Source organism: Microcaecilia unicolor, chromosome 1, assembly GCF_901765095.1.
Source record: "Microcaecilia unicolor chromosome 1, aMicUni1.1, whole genome shotgun sequence".
In the NCBI taxonomy this organism is placed as follows: Eukaryota; Metazoa; Chordata; class Amphibia; order Gymnophiona; family Siphonopidae; genus Microcaecilia; species Microcaecilia unicolor.
This window is the reverse complement of record NC_044031.1, coordinates 575,731,504-575,753,746: the sequence shown is the minus strand read 5'-3', so window position 1 is coordinate 575,753,746 and position 22,243 is coordinate 575,731,504. Positions and strand designations below refer to the sequence as shown.

Here is a 22,243-nt window from a genome sequence, read left to right as displayed (position 1 = left end):
CCTATAAATTAATTGGGATAAGCTGTTATAATTCTCTAAGAGCTTCTTTTACAAAGCCACGCTAGCAATTCCTGTGCAGAAAAATGAGAGGAAGCCCATTCGAATTCCTATGGGCTTCCTTTCATTAGCATCTAGAGTCATTGCATAACCCATTTTTAGCTCACCTTCAACTAACAGACAGGGACTGATATTTGACCTTAGAACTTTCCGATATAAAAAAGAATTCATGGTTCTATCAATTATGGCAAGCTGTCCAGGTCCCAATAGAGTGATGCAATCCCACATTATGATACCTCTATTACCACGCTTGATAGTCAGTGTGTTTTTTCAAACAAAATATTTATAAAAACTAAAAAAAAAAAAAAGGTCAATTTTAACTCATCTCTCCAGAAGATATTATTCTAAAAGTCTGTGGGTCATTAAGAGGCTCTTTAGAGAACCTGAGGTGTGCAATTATGCTCCTCCAACAAACACCATTCCCATTCAGTTTTTTCCTAATGTCTGACACATGTACTATCACATCAGCAGCAAGAAGCGAAGCTTACATAAGTACATAAGTAATGCCATACTGGGAAAAGACCAAAGGCCCATCAAGCCCAGCATCCTGTCCCCGACAGCAGCCAATCCAGGTCAAGGGCACCTGGCAGCTTCCCAAACGTACATTCTATACATGTTATTCCCGAAATTGTGGATTTTTCCCAAGTCCATTTAGTAGCGGTCTATGGACTTGTCCTTTAGGAAACCGTCCAAACCCTTTTTAAACTCTGCCAAGCTAACCGTCTTCACCACGTTCTCCGGCAACGAATTCCAGAGTTTAATTATGCATTGGGTGAAGAAATATTTTCTCCTATTTGTTTTAAATGTACTACACTGTAGTTTCATCGCATGCCCCCTAGTCCTACTATTTTTGGAAAGCATTAAGATCTTTAGATGTTAGTCTGAGGTTCATTGTGGCTTCTAGGATGATTTTTCAGCTTGTTCTTGGGTGATCTTGGCAGGATGACCATTATTGAATAGAGTTACTGTAGTCTTCAGCTTTTTTTATTTGTAGACTATTTGGAGGGATGGAACCCCAAATGTTTAGAAATGGCTTTGTAACTATATTCAAACAGTTCTACTGAAATTTATTTGATCATGGCATGATGAGTTCCCACTAACATTTTGATGAAGACCACACTCTAAACCTTTTGGACACTTTATGCACAGGTTGCCTAAACCAATTATGCAGATTTACTCTGTAGGGTGGTTCATTTGTTAACTAATTAGTGAATCACCTGATTCTAATTAAACAACCATGCTAACACAGAATCATTTAATTTATATCCTTTTTACTGAATAAGAAAAGAATAATATCAGTTTTAATAAGGGTATCATGGTAAGAACTTGAAGATGGAGACCAGGCCTTGGGAGAGATATTAGATTTAACTCAAGTGGGTTTTAAAAGCGCTATTCAGCCAGAGCAATCAGCCTTTTTTTTTTAACACCTGCCATTGCGGCTGAAATATATCTGGATATTTGGCACCAGTATCCAGTTTGTGGCCAGTGCCAACACTATCTGGATAGCAGCAATATTCAACATACTATCTGGATAAAGTTAGGACAGCCTTTTTATGATGATCCGGATTGTTATCCAGTTAACAGACTCAATATTACCACTAACTAGATAACTTCAGGGACCACTCTCGCTGTGCCCCAAGAACTGCTCTGGTGCTTTCCAGATAGGGTCAGAGCAGTCTCTAATGATTTCAATGGTATTATCTGAATAATAATGCTGAAAATTGTTTACTAGTTCTGGTTGGCAGCACTCATCTGGTTAACAGTTGCTACTATGCCCAGATAAGTACTCGAGCATTGGGCAAATTATTTATTTCTGTCTGGACCCTAGGGAGCCTGTTCTGCTAGTGGCCTTGGAGTTATCAGCTGCATTCAATTTAGTGAATTGGGATCTATTGGTTATACCATGAGGTTAATTTTATGAAAGACCTTTTCTGCATGTAGCATAGGCTTTACATGCAAAAAACACCTTGAAAAATTACCTCTTTAAAGCTCTCCTAAACCTCATCAGCTAATATTAGGGCCCTTTTACTAAAGCTTAGCATGCGTTAACAGATATTACCATGTGCTAACTACCACATGGCCCATAGGTACAAAATAGGACACCCAGGATTTAGGACCGCTCCTTGAATATTGTACTCAAATTCTGGTCACTGTATCTCAAAAAAGATATAGTGGAATTAGAAAAGGTACAGAGAAGGGCAATGAAAATGATAAAGGGGATGGGACTACTTCCCTATGAGGAAAGGATAAAATGGCTAGGACTCTTCAGCTTGAAGAAAAGACAGCTGAGGGGAGATATGAGAGAGGTCTATAAAATAATGAGTGGAGTGGAAAGGGGTAGACGTGAATCACTTGTTTACTCTTTCCAAAAATACTAGTTCTAGGGGGCATGCAATTAAGCTAGAAAGTAGTAAATTTAAAACGAATTGGAGAAAGTTTTTCTTCACTCAATGTGAAATTAAATTCTGGATTTCATTGCCAGAGAATGTAGTAAAAGCAGTTAGCTTAGTGGGGTTTAAAAAAAGTTTTGGATGGCTTCCTAAAGGAAAAGTCCATAGATCATTATTAAAATGGACTTGTGGAAACTCCACTGCTTATTTCTGAGATAAGCAGTATAAAATGTGTTGTACTATTTCGGAATCTTGCCAGGTACTTGTGACCTGGATTGGCCACTGTGGGAAACAGAATGCTGGGCTTGATTGACCTTCAGTTTGTCCCACTATGGCACTATTTATGTACTTATGACTAGATTCTATATATCATGCCTAAAAAATTGGCACCGAAATGATATTTGCCTAAGCATATTCTATAAAGTGCACCTTAATTTAGGCATACTTTATAGAGTAAGCCTAAATTTCTGTGCGGTATATAGAATGTACCAAGAGCTGCTCCACACGACTAAATTTAGTTGTGGGCAGTTACGTCAAGAAAAGCCTGGTGTAAATCCCCACACCTAAATTATGTGTGGACTGGGTGTATTCTATAAACACACGCACAGATTTTAGAAACGCCTATGAGTCACCCATGGCCAGAATCACTTTTCAACTACACAACTTAGAATTTAGAGCATCACATTACAGAATACACTTAGGGCCCTGTTTACTAAGGCACACTAGCGTTTTTAGCATGTGCTAAAATTAGCACGCACTAAATGCTAGAGACATCCATATATTCCTATAGGTGTCTTTAGCACTTAGCACATGCTAAAACTAGCATATGCTAAAAACACTAGCACACACTTAGTGCAGCTTAGTAAACAGGCCCTTAGACAGTTGTGTGCGTAAATTCTAATTAATGCCAATTAGTGCTGACAATTAGTTGTTGAAAATAATAAAGGTGGGAATATGAGCCAGGCTATCCAAAAACTGGAACCAAACCGAAGTTTTGAATTAAAATGTATTTTTTAAAATTCTTTATTTATATATTTTTAACAATCATAATAAATCCTTATGAGTGATAATACATATATCAGTAAATCATAAACAAAATTCTAACAATCATTCCACTAGTGTAATCTACTATCAATCCCAAATTAAGGTAATGATCCAAGACTTATAGAAAATTTCAAATACTTAAATATAAAGCATAATCACCAAATAAGTAAATCAAAAGAGCAAGTTACATCTCGAGTGGCTGACCCCAAGCTGCCATACAGTGATGCATGTGTGACTAGACTTTTGCATTTACCTCTTCTCTGCTTAACAGAAATTCCTCCAACTGTTTTGGATCAAAGAATTGGTATTGCCTGGATTGAAATTTTATTCTACATATACATGGATATCTCAAAATAATGTCTGCACCTATTGCTATTATTCTAGGGCGTAGAGTCAAAAATTTTCTACGCCTTTGTTGGGTATCCCTAGCCAAATCAGGAAATACCCTAACCTTTGACCCCAAAAATAGAGAATCCAAATGTCTCAGGGAAAGTTTAAGAACTGCGTCTCTGTCTATTTCCAACGCAAATGTCACCAAAAGTGTAGTTCTTTGAGTTATGACCTCCAAAGAGGATTCGAGAAATGCAGTAAGATTCATTGCACCTTGAATTTGTTGATTTTCAGATGATTTCGCATCCGTTTGTATATAATAAACTCTAGTTATAGGTGGCAAGGAATTTTCCGGCATTCCCAGAATTTCCATTAAATACTTTCTGATCATTTGAGTTGGCACCACCATAGGGGACCTAGGAAAGTTTATAAAAATAAAATGTATTTAATAATTATTAAATACATTTTATTTCAAAACTTCAGTTTGGTTCCAGTTTTTGGATAGCCTGGCTCATATTCCCACCTTTTTTATTTTCATTTTATGCTCTGTGGGATCTATTGAGTTCTCCACACGCGTGGATTCTCTTTAGACAATTAGTTGTTAACATCTCATCAAAAATGTTTTCTGTCCACATTCCGATGCAAAGCTTATAGCAGAGACAGTTCATGAATGATTTCAGGATAGGTTTTATAAAAAAGAAAAAAAAAAGAATGAGACCATATAAGGTAGATTTTAAAAAGTCATTAAAATAAAAGACCATAGAAAGAAAAAAGTTTCCTTGGGGAAAAAAATAACAGAAGTAAGAATAATCAAGGTAGATAGTAATACAGCAGGATTCTTAAAATTTTTCTGTCATATCTATTTCCGGTGTCTAGATACTCACATCATTGGTTTCTGTTCCATCAGTCTTAACATACATAATGCGAAAGCCTTTCACTTTCGTTGAAGGACTCTCCCATGATACTTTTGCTGTGCTGTGTCCAATATCCGAAAATTTCAGGTTCCTTGGTGGACTCAGAGGCACTACAGAGGAAGAAATGAAAAAAAAAATTCTAATGATGAAACATTTTAGAAAATTATTTCAAGCCTTAGAGGCCAATATCCAAAGGTGCTGCTAACCAGACAGATGGCGACGAGAGGGATATCACTGATTGGCACTAGCCAAATAGTGCTGCTGAACACGTCCTCTGATCACCTCAGCATTATCTGGTCTTTGAACGGAACTTGGGCAGAGCCGCAGTTAGTACTGATATTCAGACTGCTAACCAGATAACTACATGTAACTGGATAAAATTAGGATAGGCTTTTGGTGTGCTATCTTTTAAGTATCTATTTCCTTTATATAATACTAGCCTAACCAGGTATGTGCAGTGTTGTATAGTAACTGAGGGCTTCTTTTACAAAGCCGCACTAGCGATTCCCACGCGGCAACTGAGAGGAAGCGTATAGGAATTGGGTGGGCTTTACTTTTACCAAAGTAATAATTTCACCAATTTTTACTACTTTTACTCAGTTACATCTGAGGCTTGCAGTTAAAAGAAAAAACTAACAGCAGAAGCAAAATGTAAATGATGATTCCTCAATAAACCAAATGAAACAGCAAAATTGGGTACAGGATTTTGCTATTGCAAATCTGGTCACACAAACTGTTGATCATCTCATCATAAAATTTGCTGTTCAGTGATTATAGTCTATGAGAACAGTGCAGTTGCATGTGGTTGTTAAACTCGTTACTGGTCGCCAGCCAAACTGAACAGTGATGCATTAGGTCACTTTAAAGCAGAGATGATGCTGAAGCTGGTAGCGATTCTTGGTGAATAGACATAAATCGCTACCACAGCAGACTGTGGTCATCCCACAGAAACTTTTACATTGGGGTGACTGTTCACTTGAATGACAGTCATTAGAGAGGAAGTCTTGTTCTCTAACCTTGTATTCAGTTCTGGTCGCCATATCTCAAAAAAGATATGTTGGAATTAGAAAAGGTTCAAAGAAGAGCAACCAAAATGATAAAGGGGATATGAGGAAAGGCTAAAGAGGTTAGGGCTCTTTAACTTGGTAAAGAGACAGCTGAGGGGAGATATGATTGAGGTCTATATAATCCTGAGAGGTGTAGAATGGGAAAAAGTGAATCAATTTTTCACTCTTTCAAAAAGTAAAACATCAGGGGACACTCAATGAAATTTCATGGAAATAATTTTAAACAAATAGGAGGAAATATTTTTTACTCAAAGAATAGTTAAGCTCTGGAACTCATTGCTGGAGGATATGGTAACAGTGGTTAACGTATCTGGGTTTAAAAAAGGTTTGTACAAGTTCCTGGAGAAAAAGTCCATAGTCTGTTATTGATATGGACATGGGGGAAGTCACTACTTGCCCCTGGATTGATACCATGGAATGTTGCTACTGATTGGGTTCTGCCAGGTACTTATGGCCTGGATTGGTCACTGTTGGAAGCAGGATACTGGCTAGCTGGACCATTGGTCTGACCCAGTATGGAAATTCTTATGTTCTTAAGTTCTTATGTTACATCTGGGATCAACAGCATAAAGGTGATACTGAAAACCATGGAAGGAGATCAGAGCACCAAGTAAAGATGGAGAAGAGGTCCCAAGACAGAGCCCTAAGGTACACCAATTGATAGTGGGATAGAAGTGTAAGAGGATCTACCAGAGTGCGACAAGAGAGATAAGAAGAAAACCAAGAAAGAACAGAGCCCCGAAATCCAAGTGAGGAGGGAATATGAAGGAGTAGGTGGTGATCATCAGTGTCAAAAGCAGCAGACAGATCGAGAAGGATGAGGATAGAACAGAAACCTTAGGATCTTGCCAGGACTTTAGCAAAGGAGAGATACGATTGAGTCTACAAAATTATGAGTGATGTAGCACGAGTAGAAGTGAATCGATTCTTTACTTATTCCAAAAGTACAAAGACCAAGGGATACTCAAGGAAGTTACAAAGAAATTCTTTTAAAACAAATAGGAGGAAATATTTTTTCACTCAACGAATAGTTAAGCTGTGGAATTCTTTGCCAGAGGATGTAGTAACAGCAGTTAGCATATCTGGGTTTTAAAAAAGATTTGGACAAGTTCCTGGAGGAAAGGTCCATAGTCTACTATTGAGACAGACACGGGGAAGCTACTGCTTGCCCTGGGATTTGTAACTATTTGGGTTTCTGACCTGGCTTGGCCACTGCTGGAAACAAGATACTGGGCTAGATAGACCATTGGTCGGACCCAGTATGGCTTTTCTTGTGTTCTTATGTTCTTTGTAATTGGACAGCATGATGATGATTATGAAGATGAAGATACAAGTGATGAGTTATACAGCACTACTTCTAATACAGATGATAATGACAATGATGATGGTAATGTATTATTTGCTATGCAGAAGTCAAGTGTTTCAGAGATTCTCTTGATCAAAACCTGCAGACCCAGTCAGAAGACATCAGTAATATTGTAGCCTGGCCTGATTTGAAGGAACTCTTTATCAGACTGAATAATCCACTTTCTGCTAGTGCAGTTGAACACCTTTGTTTAGTTGTGCTGTATTAATGACTCACAAGCACACTCATATGAGCAACAGTCAATTTTAAAAATCTAGTTTTCCTAAAAGCAAAGTGGATTGAATTGTATTGCAATAAAATTGTTGGGATAAAAACACTAACAATATTTGCATTCATTGTAGTTGTGGTACTTTTATTGTTTAATCAGAAAGCATTATATTAGGCAATAACTTGTTTTACTTTCACTTAAGTAAATTTCTTAATGCGTTTTTCACTGTACTTTTACTTAAGTATTAAAATATACATTTATGTGTACTTAAGTACTTTGACCTGGTACTTTGAACAACACTGAGAATATGAACACCTGAGGGTCATTGTTCCCTCTAAGCTGAGCGGGTGTCCTCCACCTACAGTCCTGCCAGTGGGTGGTGCTGTTTCACTGTCACATTTTCAATAGTGAATGACAGGCAAGTTCTGCAGGATTCCAGGGAACCTGTCTGTCCCTGGTGATTGAAAACACAATATTGAAGCACTGCTCCCCACTAGCAGCAATGCAGTTGGAGGTCTCCCGTTCAGCTTAGAGGGAATTTGCTGAGTGTCAATGTTCAAAGCAATTTAACCGGTCAGAAATGGCTTCTGGCTGGTTAAATCACCTGTTTGGGGATAACCACAAATTTTCAGTGGGTGCTAACCAGTTAGCGCTGGCCAAGGTCACCGTATAAATAGGATCCCAAAAATGTCAGTCCTCTATAAGTACATAAGTAATGCCACACTGGGAAAAGACCAAGAGTCCATCGAGCCCAGCATCCTGTCCATGACAGCGGCCAATCCAGACCAAGGGCACCTGGCAAGCTTCCCAAACGTACAAACATTCTATACATGTTATTCCTGGAATTGTGGATTTTTCCCCAAGTCCATTTAGTAGTGGTTTATGGACTTGTCCTTTAGGAAACCGTCTAACCCCTTTTTAAACTCTGCCAAGCTAACCTCCTATCTTTATGTATAGGTGAGTGGCCACTTAAGTGTTGAATATTGCCCTTAACTGGCTACGCATTAGCCAGCTCCGGAAACCCAGAAATTCAATGCCAAAGCCTGGACATGGCCTGGCGTTGAATTTCTGGGTTTAACAGCAGCGGTCAGCAAAAGGATAGGCACCACCAGCTGAATATTGACCCCCTAGAATTTAGGTGCAAACATTTACACCAGCCCTAGAGCTTGTGTTACTGCGGGTGCCTGAATGCCAAAGATGCACACATACTTTAAGGTGAAAGTGTAAGTGTGCATCCTGCCCAGGCTCCGCCCATGTGCACGCCCCCTTTGCAAATACTGGCAACACAAGATATGAGCATATTTATAGATTAGCTCTTAGGTAGGAATGTGACATGTATGTGTGTATGTACAGAGGAAAGCTAGAAGTGGGAACAGAATCAGGCTCTTCTAAACAGACCAAAGACACTCAAAATGGATTACAAATTTTAATAGAGGATGTCTCAACATGGTGCCATGTTTCGGCACTAAAAGTGCCTTCTTCAGGAACCTTGGTGCACCTGTCTGACAATCTTAAATGTTATGTCTTCAAATATGGTCTTTACAAAGACCGTTGAAAGGTGTTACGAATAATATCACTTCCGAACCGCAACTTTTTTTCTAGCCTACCAGTGGTGTTCAGAAGCGATATTACTCGTAACACCTTTCAACGGTCTTTTGCAGTGCTTTGTGAGAACATAGGCAAAGGGACACCACATACATGTTGTTTCTTGTGCTGTGAGTGGGTCACTGGCTTCCTCCCCAAACATAGCATAAACTGTTACGGTGTATTCTGTACTGGGGGACAATCCATCCAGTTCAACATCAGTGACCAGTGCTCCAACCTTTATCTGAAAAGGACACATACAAATACCATTCAGTGTGACACACAGACTTTACAGTGAAAACAGCAAGTGCAGAAAATTTGCATATTTTACAGGTAGATGTACATAAAAGTGGAGTCTGAGTGGAGCACGGGCATAATTCACATTTACGCCAGTAACTTATAATATTCTAAGTTAATTGTATATCACTGGCAATTAGGTGCAAGCATTTATGCTGGTTCTATGGCTAGTATAAGTGCTCACAACTAAATTATAGGTGCGTATTTTTGCTGATACCCAGTATTTCATTAAAGAAAGCAGGAGACTAAATTCCTTTATAGAATAGGTCTTACCAGGTGCTGTCTGGGTGCCTATTTAAAGTTCTAGAATCACATCCAAAATTTTGAAAGCAAAGAAATGGTAATGCACATCTGATATTCAACTTTTTCTAGTAAACAGGATTTATAGCATTGGTTATACCATGGAGGGGAGCAATTGAGTCAGTTTCCCTAGGCCCCACATGTTGGAATGCCCAGTGCTACCATACATCAGCAACTTCAGCAGTCCTTCCCTAAGTTCTGCCCAGTGCACAGTTTCCTTTAACCAACAAGAGGAAACAGAGAGTGGGGCATCTTACCTCCAACTGCCTTCTCCTCCACCAGTTTCAAACTGTGCAGAATCCTGTAATCTCACAAGACCCACTGGACTCGTGTGCGGTTTAAACTTCAGATTGTTATAAGGTTAGAATATTTCCCAATGTATGTAAAAAAAAAAAACACCCAGGAGCGTAGGAAACAGTTTCTTGATATGAAGCAGGAGACTGTCACTTTTGGAGCAACATTTTTCCTCAGATCCCTTTGTAAATGCAAAATATAGTTGCGAGAAACCTCATATGTATTTTATGATCTTGTACAATTGAGAACCTACATTCAGAGTAAGAAACCAGATATAGGGGTTTTCACTACTAATGTCTGAGCTTTGGAGAATTGATGTATGGGGCTCAGATAGTCAGTGGGTTCTTTCTTTTTGATTACGCATTACTTTAATGATTGATCTCTGCATTTTTTCTATTCTTGGATGTTCCTCATATTGTCAACTGAAATTTTAATTTTCTTTGAGGCTGTTGCCATATGTGCATATTTTCTTTGAAAACTTCTTCCAGAATTTGAAAAATTGCTATTCAAGAGTATTATCTTGATGCAAATTATTTAAATTAATAAAATATTTAAATTTTAAAAAAAGATTAAAACAGAAACACGCAGAATCAGTCACAGCTAAGAAAGACTGATCTGGCTCCTCCTACCAGCGGCAGGGGCATGGGAGAGAGATTATAATTTTCGCAAGAGGTAATAGCTGGGTTAGGGAGTGAAGGAAGGAGAGAGATTATGGGGTCCTTTTACCAAGCTATTCTAAAAAGTGGCCAGGACTGGTGTCAGCGCATGAGTTTTCCATGCATTGCAGCCCCTTGTAGCACGGCAGTAAAATGGCCGCCGTGCCATACTTTTTTGTTATGCCCACATACTAATTTACCCATTAGTGCATGGCCATTACCTATTCTATAATTATTGTGCCTAAGTGTGTGACACATCCATTCCCCACCCATTTGAACACTTCCCTTGCCATTACACAGTAATGCCCATATAATTGAAAGTCCCACGTTGTTCCAAATACTCTAAAAATAGTGCTGGAACAGAGTGGGGCTTTACCACCTCTGTGATCAGAGATAATAACAGGATGCACTGAGCAGGGCTGGGTGCTGCCATTTTCAAGATGGCGCTGGAATAGGAGAGAGTGTACTACTTTCCTCCTCCAATAAAGGTACAAGAGGGTGGGGAAGAGGGCCACTAGACCACCAAGTTGAAGGGGGCTTGATTTGCAGCCCACTGAGCCAAGAGGCCTATTTTAGGGGGATGCGAGTGGGATTAGGGGGCTTGAGATCCGCTGGATCTCCAGCCCCCTGTGAACTTATCTCGAGGAGGTCAGGGGGACTGGAGGTCTGCCCCATGATCTTGTGTCGGGGGGGTCGGGGGACTGAAGGTCTGTCGGGGGGAATGGAGGTATTGGGGGGAATGGGGGGCCTGCTAGCATGCAAATGCATGCTAGACCAATGGTCTGCAAACCCTAATGCCAGCTCCAAGCTGGTGTAGGGTTTCCCGCGGACAGTGCATCAATGTTTGGCATGCTGCCTGCTGATCATTGGGGAGGAATATGTTTAGCATGCATTTGCATGCTACTTGCACTAAGAGCCCTGTTTAGCATACATTTGCATGCTAGTTGCGGTCAGAGCCCATGAGCGCATTGTTTCATGCGCTCGGGAGCTCCGATCATGAGGCAGTAGCAAACGCAGAAGTTAGTATGGCACTAATAGCCTCTGGCACTTGCATTCGCTTCTGATCATCGGCCCATAAAGCACTTAGGTTTTGCTCTATTTTATCACTTAATTCCAGTTTTAGCGCCCAAAGTTAAGCGACTAATTGAAATTAATTTGTTGTGCAGTATATAGCGTTGCCCTGTTTATGCTAGTAAATGCAAAAAAGAAAAAATGAAACCCAACAAAAAAAAAGGTTTTCCCCATGCTCCCCTAACATAAATACAAACATCCTGAAACTCAAGGCTACTTATGCAGGGAGCAGCACTGACTGGGGCCCGGATTTTCAGTGGCATTATCCAGATTATCTCTTGCATGGGGCAATCTGGGATTTACCAGGAGTCTGGAGATATTCACTGTTGGCGTTTGGATAACGATCCAAGACAGTAAAGCTATTTGCGTGTTTATTTGGGTAACAGTACTGAATATTGTCATTACCCAGGTTACTCTTGGTGATAGCCCTCCTACCCTGGTATTTAACACTGGCAATCACCCAGATGTTGGCACTGCAGCACTGCAGTTCAATATTGGGCCCAGATTGGGGCCCTTTTTACAAAGCTGTGCTAAAAAGTGTCTTGCACTATCCCCAGCATGGAGCTTTCTTGCACGCTGAGGCCACTTTAACTTGACAGTAAAATAATCTTCCTCCTAATTGCTATGCGGTAATTTCCCTATTAGTATGTGAGCCTTTTGGGCTCGTTTTCGAAAGAGAAGGACGTCCATCTTTCGACATAAATCGGAAGATGGACGTCCTTCTCCCAGGGACGTACAAATCGGTATAATCAAAAGCCGATTTTGGACGTCCCCATCTGCACTTTGTCGCAGGGACGGCCAAAGTTCAAGGAGGTGTGTCAGAGGCGTAGTGAAGGCGGGACTTGGGCGTGCCTAACACTTGGATGTCCTTGACCCATAACGGAAAAAAAGAAGGACCTCCCTGACGAACACTTGGACGTTTTCACCCGGACCTGTTTTTATTATGACTAAAGCACAAAAAGGTGTCTGAACTGACCAGATGACCAATGGAGAGAATCGGGGATGACCTCCCATTACTCCCCCAGTTGTCACTAACCCGTTCCCACCCTCATAAAACATCTTTTAAAATATGTCATGCCAGCCTCTATGCCAGCCTCAGATGTCATACTCAGGTCCCTGAGTATGACATCAGCAGTATGCAGGTCCCTGGAGCAGTTTTAGTGGGTGAGTGCACTTCAGACAGGTGGACCCAGCACCATCCCCCCCCCCCCCCCACCTGTTACGTTTGTGGAGGAAACAGCGAGACCTCCAAAACCCACCACAACCCCACTGTACCCATATCTAGGTGCCCCCCTTCACCCATAAGGGCTATGGTAGCGGTGTACAGTTTTGAGTAGTGGGTTTTGGGGGGATTTTGGGGGGCTCAGCACACAAGGAAAGGGAGCTATGTACCTGGGAGCAATTTATGAAGTCCACTGCAGTGCCCCCTAGGGTGCCCGGTTGGTGTCCTGGCAAGTCAGGGGGACCAGTGCACTACAAATGCTGGTTCCTCCCACGACCAAATGGCTTGCATTTGGTCACTTCTGAGATGGACGTCCTTGGTTTCGAAAATCGCTGAAAATCAGAAACGTCCATGTCTACGGACGTCCATCTCTAAGGATGATCAAATTTAAGGATTTGGACGTCCCTGACGGTATTTTCGAAACGAAAGATGGACGTCCATCTTGTTTTGAAAATACGGGTTTCCCCGCCCCTGGATCGGGACATTTTGCAAGGACGTCCAAATCAAAACTTGGACATCCCTTTCAAAAATGTCCCTCTTTACTTCCATCTATTTTATAGGATATAAGGGCTGACATGCTAATTGGTTAGAGTGAGACGATGTAGATGAACTAACCAATTAGCACAGTACATGCCAACTGTCCACCCCAGACAGACCCCCCCATACTAAAATATAAATTCTATTTTTTATCGTATAGGTAGCACACGCCAATTGCAGAACTAATGAGGGACACCTAATCGCGCCACGCGGTAGTGCTTTTTACCCTGCAGTAAGCACGTGGTAGTGCTTATCGCAGCTTAATAAAAGGACTCTTCACTTTGTGGCTCATATGCTGCTGATCCCTGGGTTCCTGTGAAGGACTCATGAGGGACCCTTACTGCTGCAAGCTCTTTTTACTGCAGCGTGTAAAAGGCCAAAAAATGGCATGGCAATGCGGTAAGATTTTACTTACCGTGTGGCCATGCGGGGAGGAGCACTTAATGCCACACACTGAGGTGGCATTAAGGGCTCCCGTGTTAACCCAGTGGTAACCGGGTTAGCGCCGCGCTGGGAAATATCTAGCTATTTTCTGTAGTGCGGCAAATGGCACACACCAGGGCTGGAACTACCGCCGGTGCCCGTGTTAGGCCAACAGTAGTTCCAGGTTAGTGTACGGTAAGCCCACATTGGGCTCACCACTGCTCTGTAAAAGGGCCCCATAGAGAGATGGAAAATTTCTTAAAAACCATAACACCAGAAGAATGAGAATGTTTTAATATATATTGGTTTATTTTCATGGTTGTCTTGAATTGCTGCATACAAACCTCTAAGGAATTCTTGGAGCCTGTTGTACAAATTGCACAAGAGGTAAAAACAATAAAGTTTTAAAAAGTATAAACTCTTCAGTAAACCTGGCCCCGAGTCTTCACAGAATGAGAGAAAACAGATGCTTAACTTTAGAAACTGGAGTACAAATTTCTTTTGTGCCTGTTTGGCTGAAAATTCACATTGGCATTGGTAGTGCTCATTCCTAAAATATCAGCAAAGGTCAAATACTCTCTGAAATACAGCATTATATATTTATGCACACACAAAGAGAGGAAACAACTTTTACATTACAATTATTTTGAAGTGTAACCTGTCTAAGGGGTCATTTTAATAAGGTACACTGATAATTAACACACACTAAATTTTGCACAACCCACTGTATACCTATGGGCTGCATGGCACTTATTCCCTAAATCTATAAAAGATTCTAAAAATTGTGCATGCAAATTTGGGTGCACGCCCAATTTGCACGCACAACTTAACTGAATAACAAGCTAATTAGCACCAACAATTGGCTTTTTAACAAGCAATTATTTGTACTAATTAGATTTCATTGGTATTTACGTGCATAAATTTAGTCCCAAGAAACAGCAAGGCAGACGATCCTCAAACTCCAAAGTGGAAAACAAGAGAGCAGATCAGTAGTGGATATACACAAACTTTTAGTAGAGTTGCAAATTAAAATATTGTCCGAAACAGGCTGTGTTTCGTCCAGCAGGGCTGCATCAGGGGCTATGTTGCAATCTGTCAAAAGCTTGTTGAAAGCCGTGTGTACACTCCAACATAAGGTATTAAAAGACAAACGTGAACCACATCGTAGAAAAAATAGCAAGTTCTATTCACATCACCAAGGCAAAGCCGTGCTCCAGTGAAAAGACAGCTTGCACGAGCATAAATTTAAGCATGAGTTTAAAAAGGGGGTGCAGGGATGGAAGGGTCATGGCAAAATGGGGGCATGCCTAACATTTACTCACATTGTTATAGAATGACAGGGGATAGATGCATAATGTACACGTGTATATTTGCATCACGTTTCAGTTGGTGCAAATGGCTATGCCTAAAGTTAAAATCTTAATGGCGCTCTACTTTTTATATGTGAATAAACAAAACAAAAAACAAAGTAGTAGAGATGTAATCACTTAATCACTCGGTAGGTATGTTTTTAGGGAAGTCTCATACAGTCACTTTAGGCAGCAAGCTTGTGTCAATCTGGTATGCCTATTTCATGTGGCAACTTTAATCATAGACAACCCCCTACCATCCATACCTGTTTTTATATATATATTTTTTTTATTACGTCTGCTAATCAAATCACAACTGGAAAACTTCTTGTGCAATTAAGTGACCCAGTTGAATTCAGTGGAAGTTTTCTTATTTTTTTATATATTTTTTGTATATATCAAAATTCAAACGTTTATCTGTGTGCATATTATTGAGCGATCCCAGGAGTTCTTACTATCCCGACAGGTGCCTGTTTCGCTCAAATGCTTTGTCAAGGGACAGTCAGTCTCATCTCCTTGGGATGCTTATCGCTCACTGGAGCCAATTTTTTTGGCACCATATATAGAATCTTGCTCTTAATGCACAGTAAATTGTTAGTGCACATTAAATTCATTAGCACATCTTAATAAAAGGAGCTCTAAATAATCTATTATATATGTGCTATTAAGGTGAATTTTCAAAGCACTTAGACTTACAAAGTTCGATGGCAACCTATGGAACTTTATGTCTAAATGCTTTGAAAATGAGCCTCATTGTAAACAACAAAGGATGTTCTGATATGCAATATAGAAACGCTTTAAAATATTAAACATTATTTTCATTGTGATTGGGGAACTGCCATATAACTAGCTGTTTCTTAGCTGTGAGCAGAACTTACTAGGAGCATGCAATATATAGAGCACAACTTTCTAAGAGATGCTGGAAGGTCTTGGAGCAGTTACAAGAAAATCCTGAGCCTTCTCTTGAAACGATTCATGGCGAAATTGTATTAGTTCCTGTTTCCATCTGTATAACCTTGGATAACATTTGAACTTCTCTCACTTGCTTATCTTTCTGGGGGGAGGCAGGGAGGAGGGGTACACTTCTATGAGCTTCCAGCAGAATCGGAATTGGAGCTGGGATTCCATGCAATAAGCCTTCGTTTGCAGCTACCCATCACAGTGATAACCCTTTGGACAGGGGCACACATCACAACTCCCTTTAAGTGTGTAATATGAGTCCAGTCAGTAGACTTCACTGTTGAGAGATGGCTACAGTTTCCTTCCATAAAGAAGGTAAAGGTAATTGAGGGGTCCTTTTACTAAAGCACTTTAAATTTTGCGGTTATCACAACATGTAGTAAGTGTTAATGTATTGCAGTAACTATTGGGGATGTGTGTGGGGGGGGAGGCACTATGTTCTTTGGAGCACCTGTGTTAAAATGTTCATTAATGCATGGTACTCTAGTGGCAATTAGTTTGGCGGCTCCTATTTATAAGAAGCTAAATGGACCTGCTCTAACTGCACAATTGTTAGCACGCAGTCCAGCTTATAATTGAAAAAGAAAAACGCCTATATTGCGACCCAAATCGGGAGATAGACGTTTATCTCACAAAAACGAATAAAGCGGTATAATCGAAAGCCAAATTTGGACGTTTTCAACTGCACTCTGTCACAGATGCGGACAAAGTTGATGGGGGTGTGTCAAAGGCGTGGTGAAGGCGGAACTGGGGCGTGGTTATCGGCCGATCAGAGATAGGCGCCTTTCGCCGATAATGGAAAAAAAATATGCGTTTTTAGCGAGAATTTAGGGCACTTTTCCTGGACCCTGTTTTTCCATGAATAGGGCCCCAAAAAGTGCCCTAAATGACCAGATGACCACTGAAGGGAGTCGGGGATGACCTCCCCTGACTCCCTCAGTGGTCACAAACCCCCTCCCACCACAAAAATATGCCGTTTCACAACTTTTTATGTTCACCCTCAAATGTCATACCCACCTCCCTGGCAGCAGTATGCAGGTCACTGGAGCAGTTATTAGGGGGTGCAGTGGACGTCAGGCAGGTAGACCCAGGCCCATTCCCCCCACCTGTTACACTTGTGCTGGTAAATGGGAGCCTTCCACACCGCCCCCCCAAACCCATTGTACCCACCTTCACCCCTTAGGGCTATAGTAATGGTGTAGACTTGTGGGTGGTGGGTTTTGAGGGGGATTTGGGGGGCTCAACACACAAGGGAAGGGTGCTATGCACCTTGGAGCTCTTTTACCTTTTTTTTTTTTTTTGTAACAGTGCCCCCTAGGGTGCCCGGTTGGGGTCCTGGCATGTGAGGGGGACCAGTGCACTACGACTCCTGGCCCCTCCCATGAACAAATGCCTTGGATTTATTCGTTTTTGAGCTGGGCGCTTTCATTTTCCATTATCGCTGAAAAACAAAAACGCCCAGCTCACAAATTGTCGAATAAAACATGGACGTCTATTTTTTCCCAAAATACGGTTCGGTCCGCCCCTTCACGGACCCGTTCTTGGAGATAAACGCCCATGGAGATAGACATTTTCGTTTGATTATGCCCCTCAGTATGTACCACACACTAGCCCCGGGATTCTATATATCACGCAGAAATTGAAGCGTATTCCATAAAAATACACATTAGTTAACAAGTTAATCAGCACTGAAAATTAGATGTTAACAACCAATAATCAGCACTAATTGGCATTAATTAGAATTTATGCACACTACTTGCTAAGCATATTCTATAAGTGGTGCACATAAATACGTTGCATAGTTGAAAAGTGGGTCATGGGTGTTTCTGAAATCTGGGCACTTTGTTATAGAATACATCCACTCCACACCTAATTTGGGCATTGGGATTTACACCAGGTTTTATTTGGCGCAATTGACCACGACTAAAAAAAAGCACATTATACCAGCCAGGGTAAATTTGTCATATAAGGGAAAAATTACCTTGTATGGTAGTCTAGCCTTGCCTAGGGCACCCCAGGATGACAGCGCTGGAAACAGAAGTGGATAGGCATCACTGCTGCCTCTTTGACGTATGGATCTTTGGGGTTCAAGGGGGCTTAGGTAAGGGTTGAGGGTGCCACTGGACATCAGAGATTTAATTTTTTAATTGGGGAGGAAATGATGACCTGGTCAGGGTGGAGGGTGGGAGAAAGGAGCCATTGGAATACCAGGGATTTTTTTGAGGTTGGGTTTGAGGGTGAGGGGTCCACATTAGGAGTCAGCACTCAAGAAAAAGATCTAGGTAGACAATATGCTGAAATCTTCTGCCCAGTGTGTGGTGGTGGCAAAAAAGCAAACAGGATGCTAGGAATTATTAGAAAAGGAAAGCAAAATAAGACCAAGAATATTATAATGCCTCTGAATCGCTCTATGGTGTGACCTTACTTTGAGTATTGCGTTCAATTCTGGTCACTGTATCTCAAAAAAAATATAGAGGAAATATAAAAGATTCAAAGAAGAGTGACCAAAATGATAAAGGGGATGGAACTCCTCCCATATGAGGAAAGGCTATAGAGGTTAGGGCTCTTCACCTTGGAAAAGAGACAGCTGAGGGGGATATGACTGAGGTCTACAAAATCCTGAGTAGTGTAATATGGGTAAAAGTGAGTAGACTTTTCACTCTTTCAAAAAGTTCAAGGACCAGGGGGCATTCAATGAAATTACATGGAAATACTTTTAAACCAAATAGGAGTAAATGTTTTTTCACTCAAGGAATTGTTACATTCTGGAACTCATTGCCGGAGGATATGGTAACAGCGGTTAGCGTATCTGAGTTTAAAAAAGGTTTGGACAAGTTCATGGAGGAAAAGTCCATAGTCTGTTATTGAGATGGACATGGGGGAAGCCAGTACTTGCTCTGGGATTGGTAGCATGGAATGTTGCTACTAATTGGGTTTCTGCCAGGTACTTGTGACCTGAATTGGCTACTGTTGGAAGCAGGACACTTGGCTAGATGGACCACTGATCTGACCCAGTATAGCTATTCTTATGTTCTTATGATCGGATTTGATCAGATGGGTGGGGGTCCCACTAGACCACCAGGTATTTTATTTTTTACTATTGAAGGACAGGGGAGGGTTGCTTTGGGTTGGGGAAAAGGAGGTTGCTGGACTTGGGGACAGGGTGGTTGGGTTAGATTGAGAGAGGGTATGCTGCTAAATACCCATTCCTTTCAACCAACCCTTACCTAGTGCAGACTTTCCCTCGCACAATACATGAGGAAAAATTTTTTCCTGCATGACCGTAGGATAGCTAATGACCACACTAAAATGCATTTTAACGGTCTGAAATAAGGTTTTCCATGTGGAGGTGATATCTCAGAGATATTGGTCAGAAGAGAACAGAGGGTGATTTATATGTGTCAAACAGTAGAACCACAAGGATTAAATAAAGAGGTGAAGTGGATTTAGGGAATGGATTCATGAGGGATTTAAGGGGTGAAAGCGTTGCAGCTGATGGTTCCTGCATAAGGTGGTTAGCCTTGGTTACGAGGTTGTGACTTTGGGGGTGCTTACCCTGGTTTAGTCACTGTGAAGAAGTTTTTTGATATTTATGTATTTTTATAAGGGTGATATTATGGTGACCTGTTTATATATCTTTTTTTTTTTTTTTAGTTTGGACTCCTGATGATGATATATTTTAGCAAAGCATAGATCTGTGTTGAGTCCACTTCAGTTCAAATGTAGTTGAGAACACTCTTTCCTTAATGTTACTCGGACCATTGAGCTTTTATTTTGAAGCACTGAGCTGAGGCACCAGGAACTGGCTTTTCTCCAAGACTGGTTGTCCTCAGAGGGCTTCTGTACCCCCAGTTTCTTGTTATTCTTACTGAGGGAACTGAGGTATTTGGATGACGTCACAGTGACTTTGAATTCCACAGTGGAGCTGAAGTTGGAATTGGCTCATGAAAAGATGAGTTGGCGAACTATCCCCCGAATTCTGTATATCGCGCCTAGTGTTCCGCTCCGAAATCCAAGTGTATTCTATAACAATGCTTGTAACTCAGTTGGCTTAACAAGCTAATCAGAGCTGATAACAGCACTTAACAAGCAATAATGATCAGATACCGCATTCAATTCAAGCTTCTCCTTCTTACCTACAAATGCACTCAGTCTGATGCCCCTCACTATCTTTCTACCCTCATCTCCCCTTACGTTCCCGCCCGTAACCTCCGTTCACAGGATAAATCCCTCCTCTCAGTACCCTTCTCCACCACCGCCAACTCCAGGCTCCGCTCATTCTGCCTCGCCTCACCCTATGCTTGGAACAACCTTCCTGAACCCTTACGCCAAACCCCCTCCCTGCCCGTCTTCACGTCTTTGCTTAAAGCCCACCTATTCAATGCTGCGTTTGGCACCTAACCCTTACCGTTCGGTGAATCCAGACTGCCCCAATTTGACTGCCCCTATCGGACTGACCGTTCACTTGTCTATTAGATTGTAAGCTCTTTGAGCAGGGTCTGTCTCTCTTTGTTAAATTGTACAGCGCTGCGTAACCCTAGTAGCGCTCTAGAAATGTTAAGTAGTAGTAGTAGTAGTAGTAATTGGCAATAACTAGAATTTAGGTGCACAACTCGCTAAAAGTATTCTGTAATGCAGAGTGCCTAAATTCTAATGCACGCAGCCAAAAAGGGGCATGGATATGGGTGGAGAAATGGGTGTTTCATGGATGTTCCAAAATTTACGCACACTGTTATAGAATATGGCCCTCTATGTCTAAATCTACACGCTGGTATTAACACTACATTTTCCTTTATATAAATGGATGTGCATAGTTCTATGCGTTGAGATGTCAACTAAGCATATTCTATATACCACGTCTAAATGTAAGCGCCGCTTATAGAATACATTTAGGCGGAAATTTGTTCCACGCAGATTTTTCAGGTGCATATACAGAATCTGGTGCGCTGAAAAATGTAACTGTGCCAATTCGGAACTCCCACCTGGCTACCCCGTGGCCCAGGCGGAAATTTCATTTTTTACATGCATCCAGTACACGCGCCGGAAAATATATTTTATTTTCTAGAACACGGTGCTAACTGGGCATTGCACGTGTGCTGACAATTACCGCCCAGTTAACGTGTGAGACCTTACCGTTAAGTGAATGGGTGGTGGTAAGGTCTCAGGCCCAAAATGGACGTGTGCCAATTTTCATTTTGCCGCACGTTAATTTTCAGCCAAAAATTTTAAAAAGGCCTTTTTGCAGGCGCATTGAAAAATGGACCTGCACACATCCAATACACGTGTCTACGACAACGCAGGCCATTTTTCAGCGCACCTTAGTAAAAGGACCCAGTTGTTTTCAAGAAAGAGTCACAGTTCAAATATCCTTCACCCTCTGGAGTATCTTGAATACAAAAAAAGAGAGCCACTGGCTGATGAAGGGGAAACGGGTCCTCCAGTGAGATACTACACCGCTCTGAGGGACATTTTGTTGGAGTTCTTGGCAGCGGCCTTGTTTCGCTTATGCTGCTGTAGAAGACTCTGTTAACAACCACCAAACCCTAGCAGGCTCAAAGAATATTTAAAATGTTATCTTCTTAAAATGGAACATTATTTTTTTTACAAAATATATATAAAAAGAAAGATACTGTTGTAAGTTGGGTTGTGGAGTTTTTATGACTGCTGATGTTTCTCGTGGGTAGCCTTTTTTGTCTGTCGCTGCTTATTAGCAGTGTGGGCTTTACTTTCAAGGTAGACTGAGGTATTTTCTCCACTTTTTTCCTGCCTCTCTTATATGTATCTTTGGCTTCAATATCTGAATGTACTCTGTGTCATAATGCTCATTCAGCTCCTTTTTTTGTGTATTGTATTTATACTTAACCAGATAGTGCCAACTCCATCCCAGACCACCCACAAGATAGCCAGTTTCTGTTTGACCGGTTAGAGGGGGGATATTCAGCAGAACTATCCAGGTAACTGACATTCAATATTCCCAGATAGTCAGCTGAGCACCATTTAACCCAGGCGTGGGCATGTGCCCACAAGCAGCCCACCATTGAATTTTAGGTGGCCTGTGAGATCATGGGAAATATACACAAAAAGCCTGCACAAACACCATTAACCCGTGTTTTGCTGTTAGTGGAACCACTAAAGGATACAACAGGACAAGACTTGTTTGACAATGTTAGTAAC

General features: G+C 41.2%; 1 protein-coding gene across 2 annotated transcripts in view; it reads right to left on the bottom strand.

Annotated features, from left to right (window-relative positions):
* Positions 1–22,243, bottom strand: part of COL14A1 (collagen type XIV alpha 1 chain) — a 417,802-nt gene that overhangs the window by 256,880 nt on the left and 138,679 nt on the right. For both annotated transcript variants that reach the window (XM_030218565.1, XM_030218573.1), the window contains exons 13-14: positions 9,075–9,204; positions 4,706–4,845 (exon numbers count right to left, since the gene is read on the bottom strand). In XM_030218565.1, coding sequence (XP_030074425.1) covers positions 4,706–4,845; positions 9,075–9,204 — 270 coding nt within the window. The remainder of the gene's footprint in view (positions 1–4,705; positions 4,846–9,074; positions 9,205–22,243) is intronic.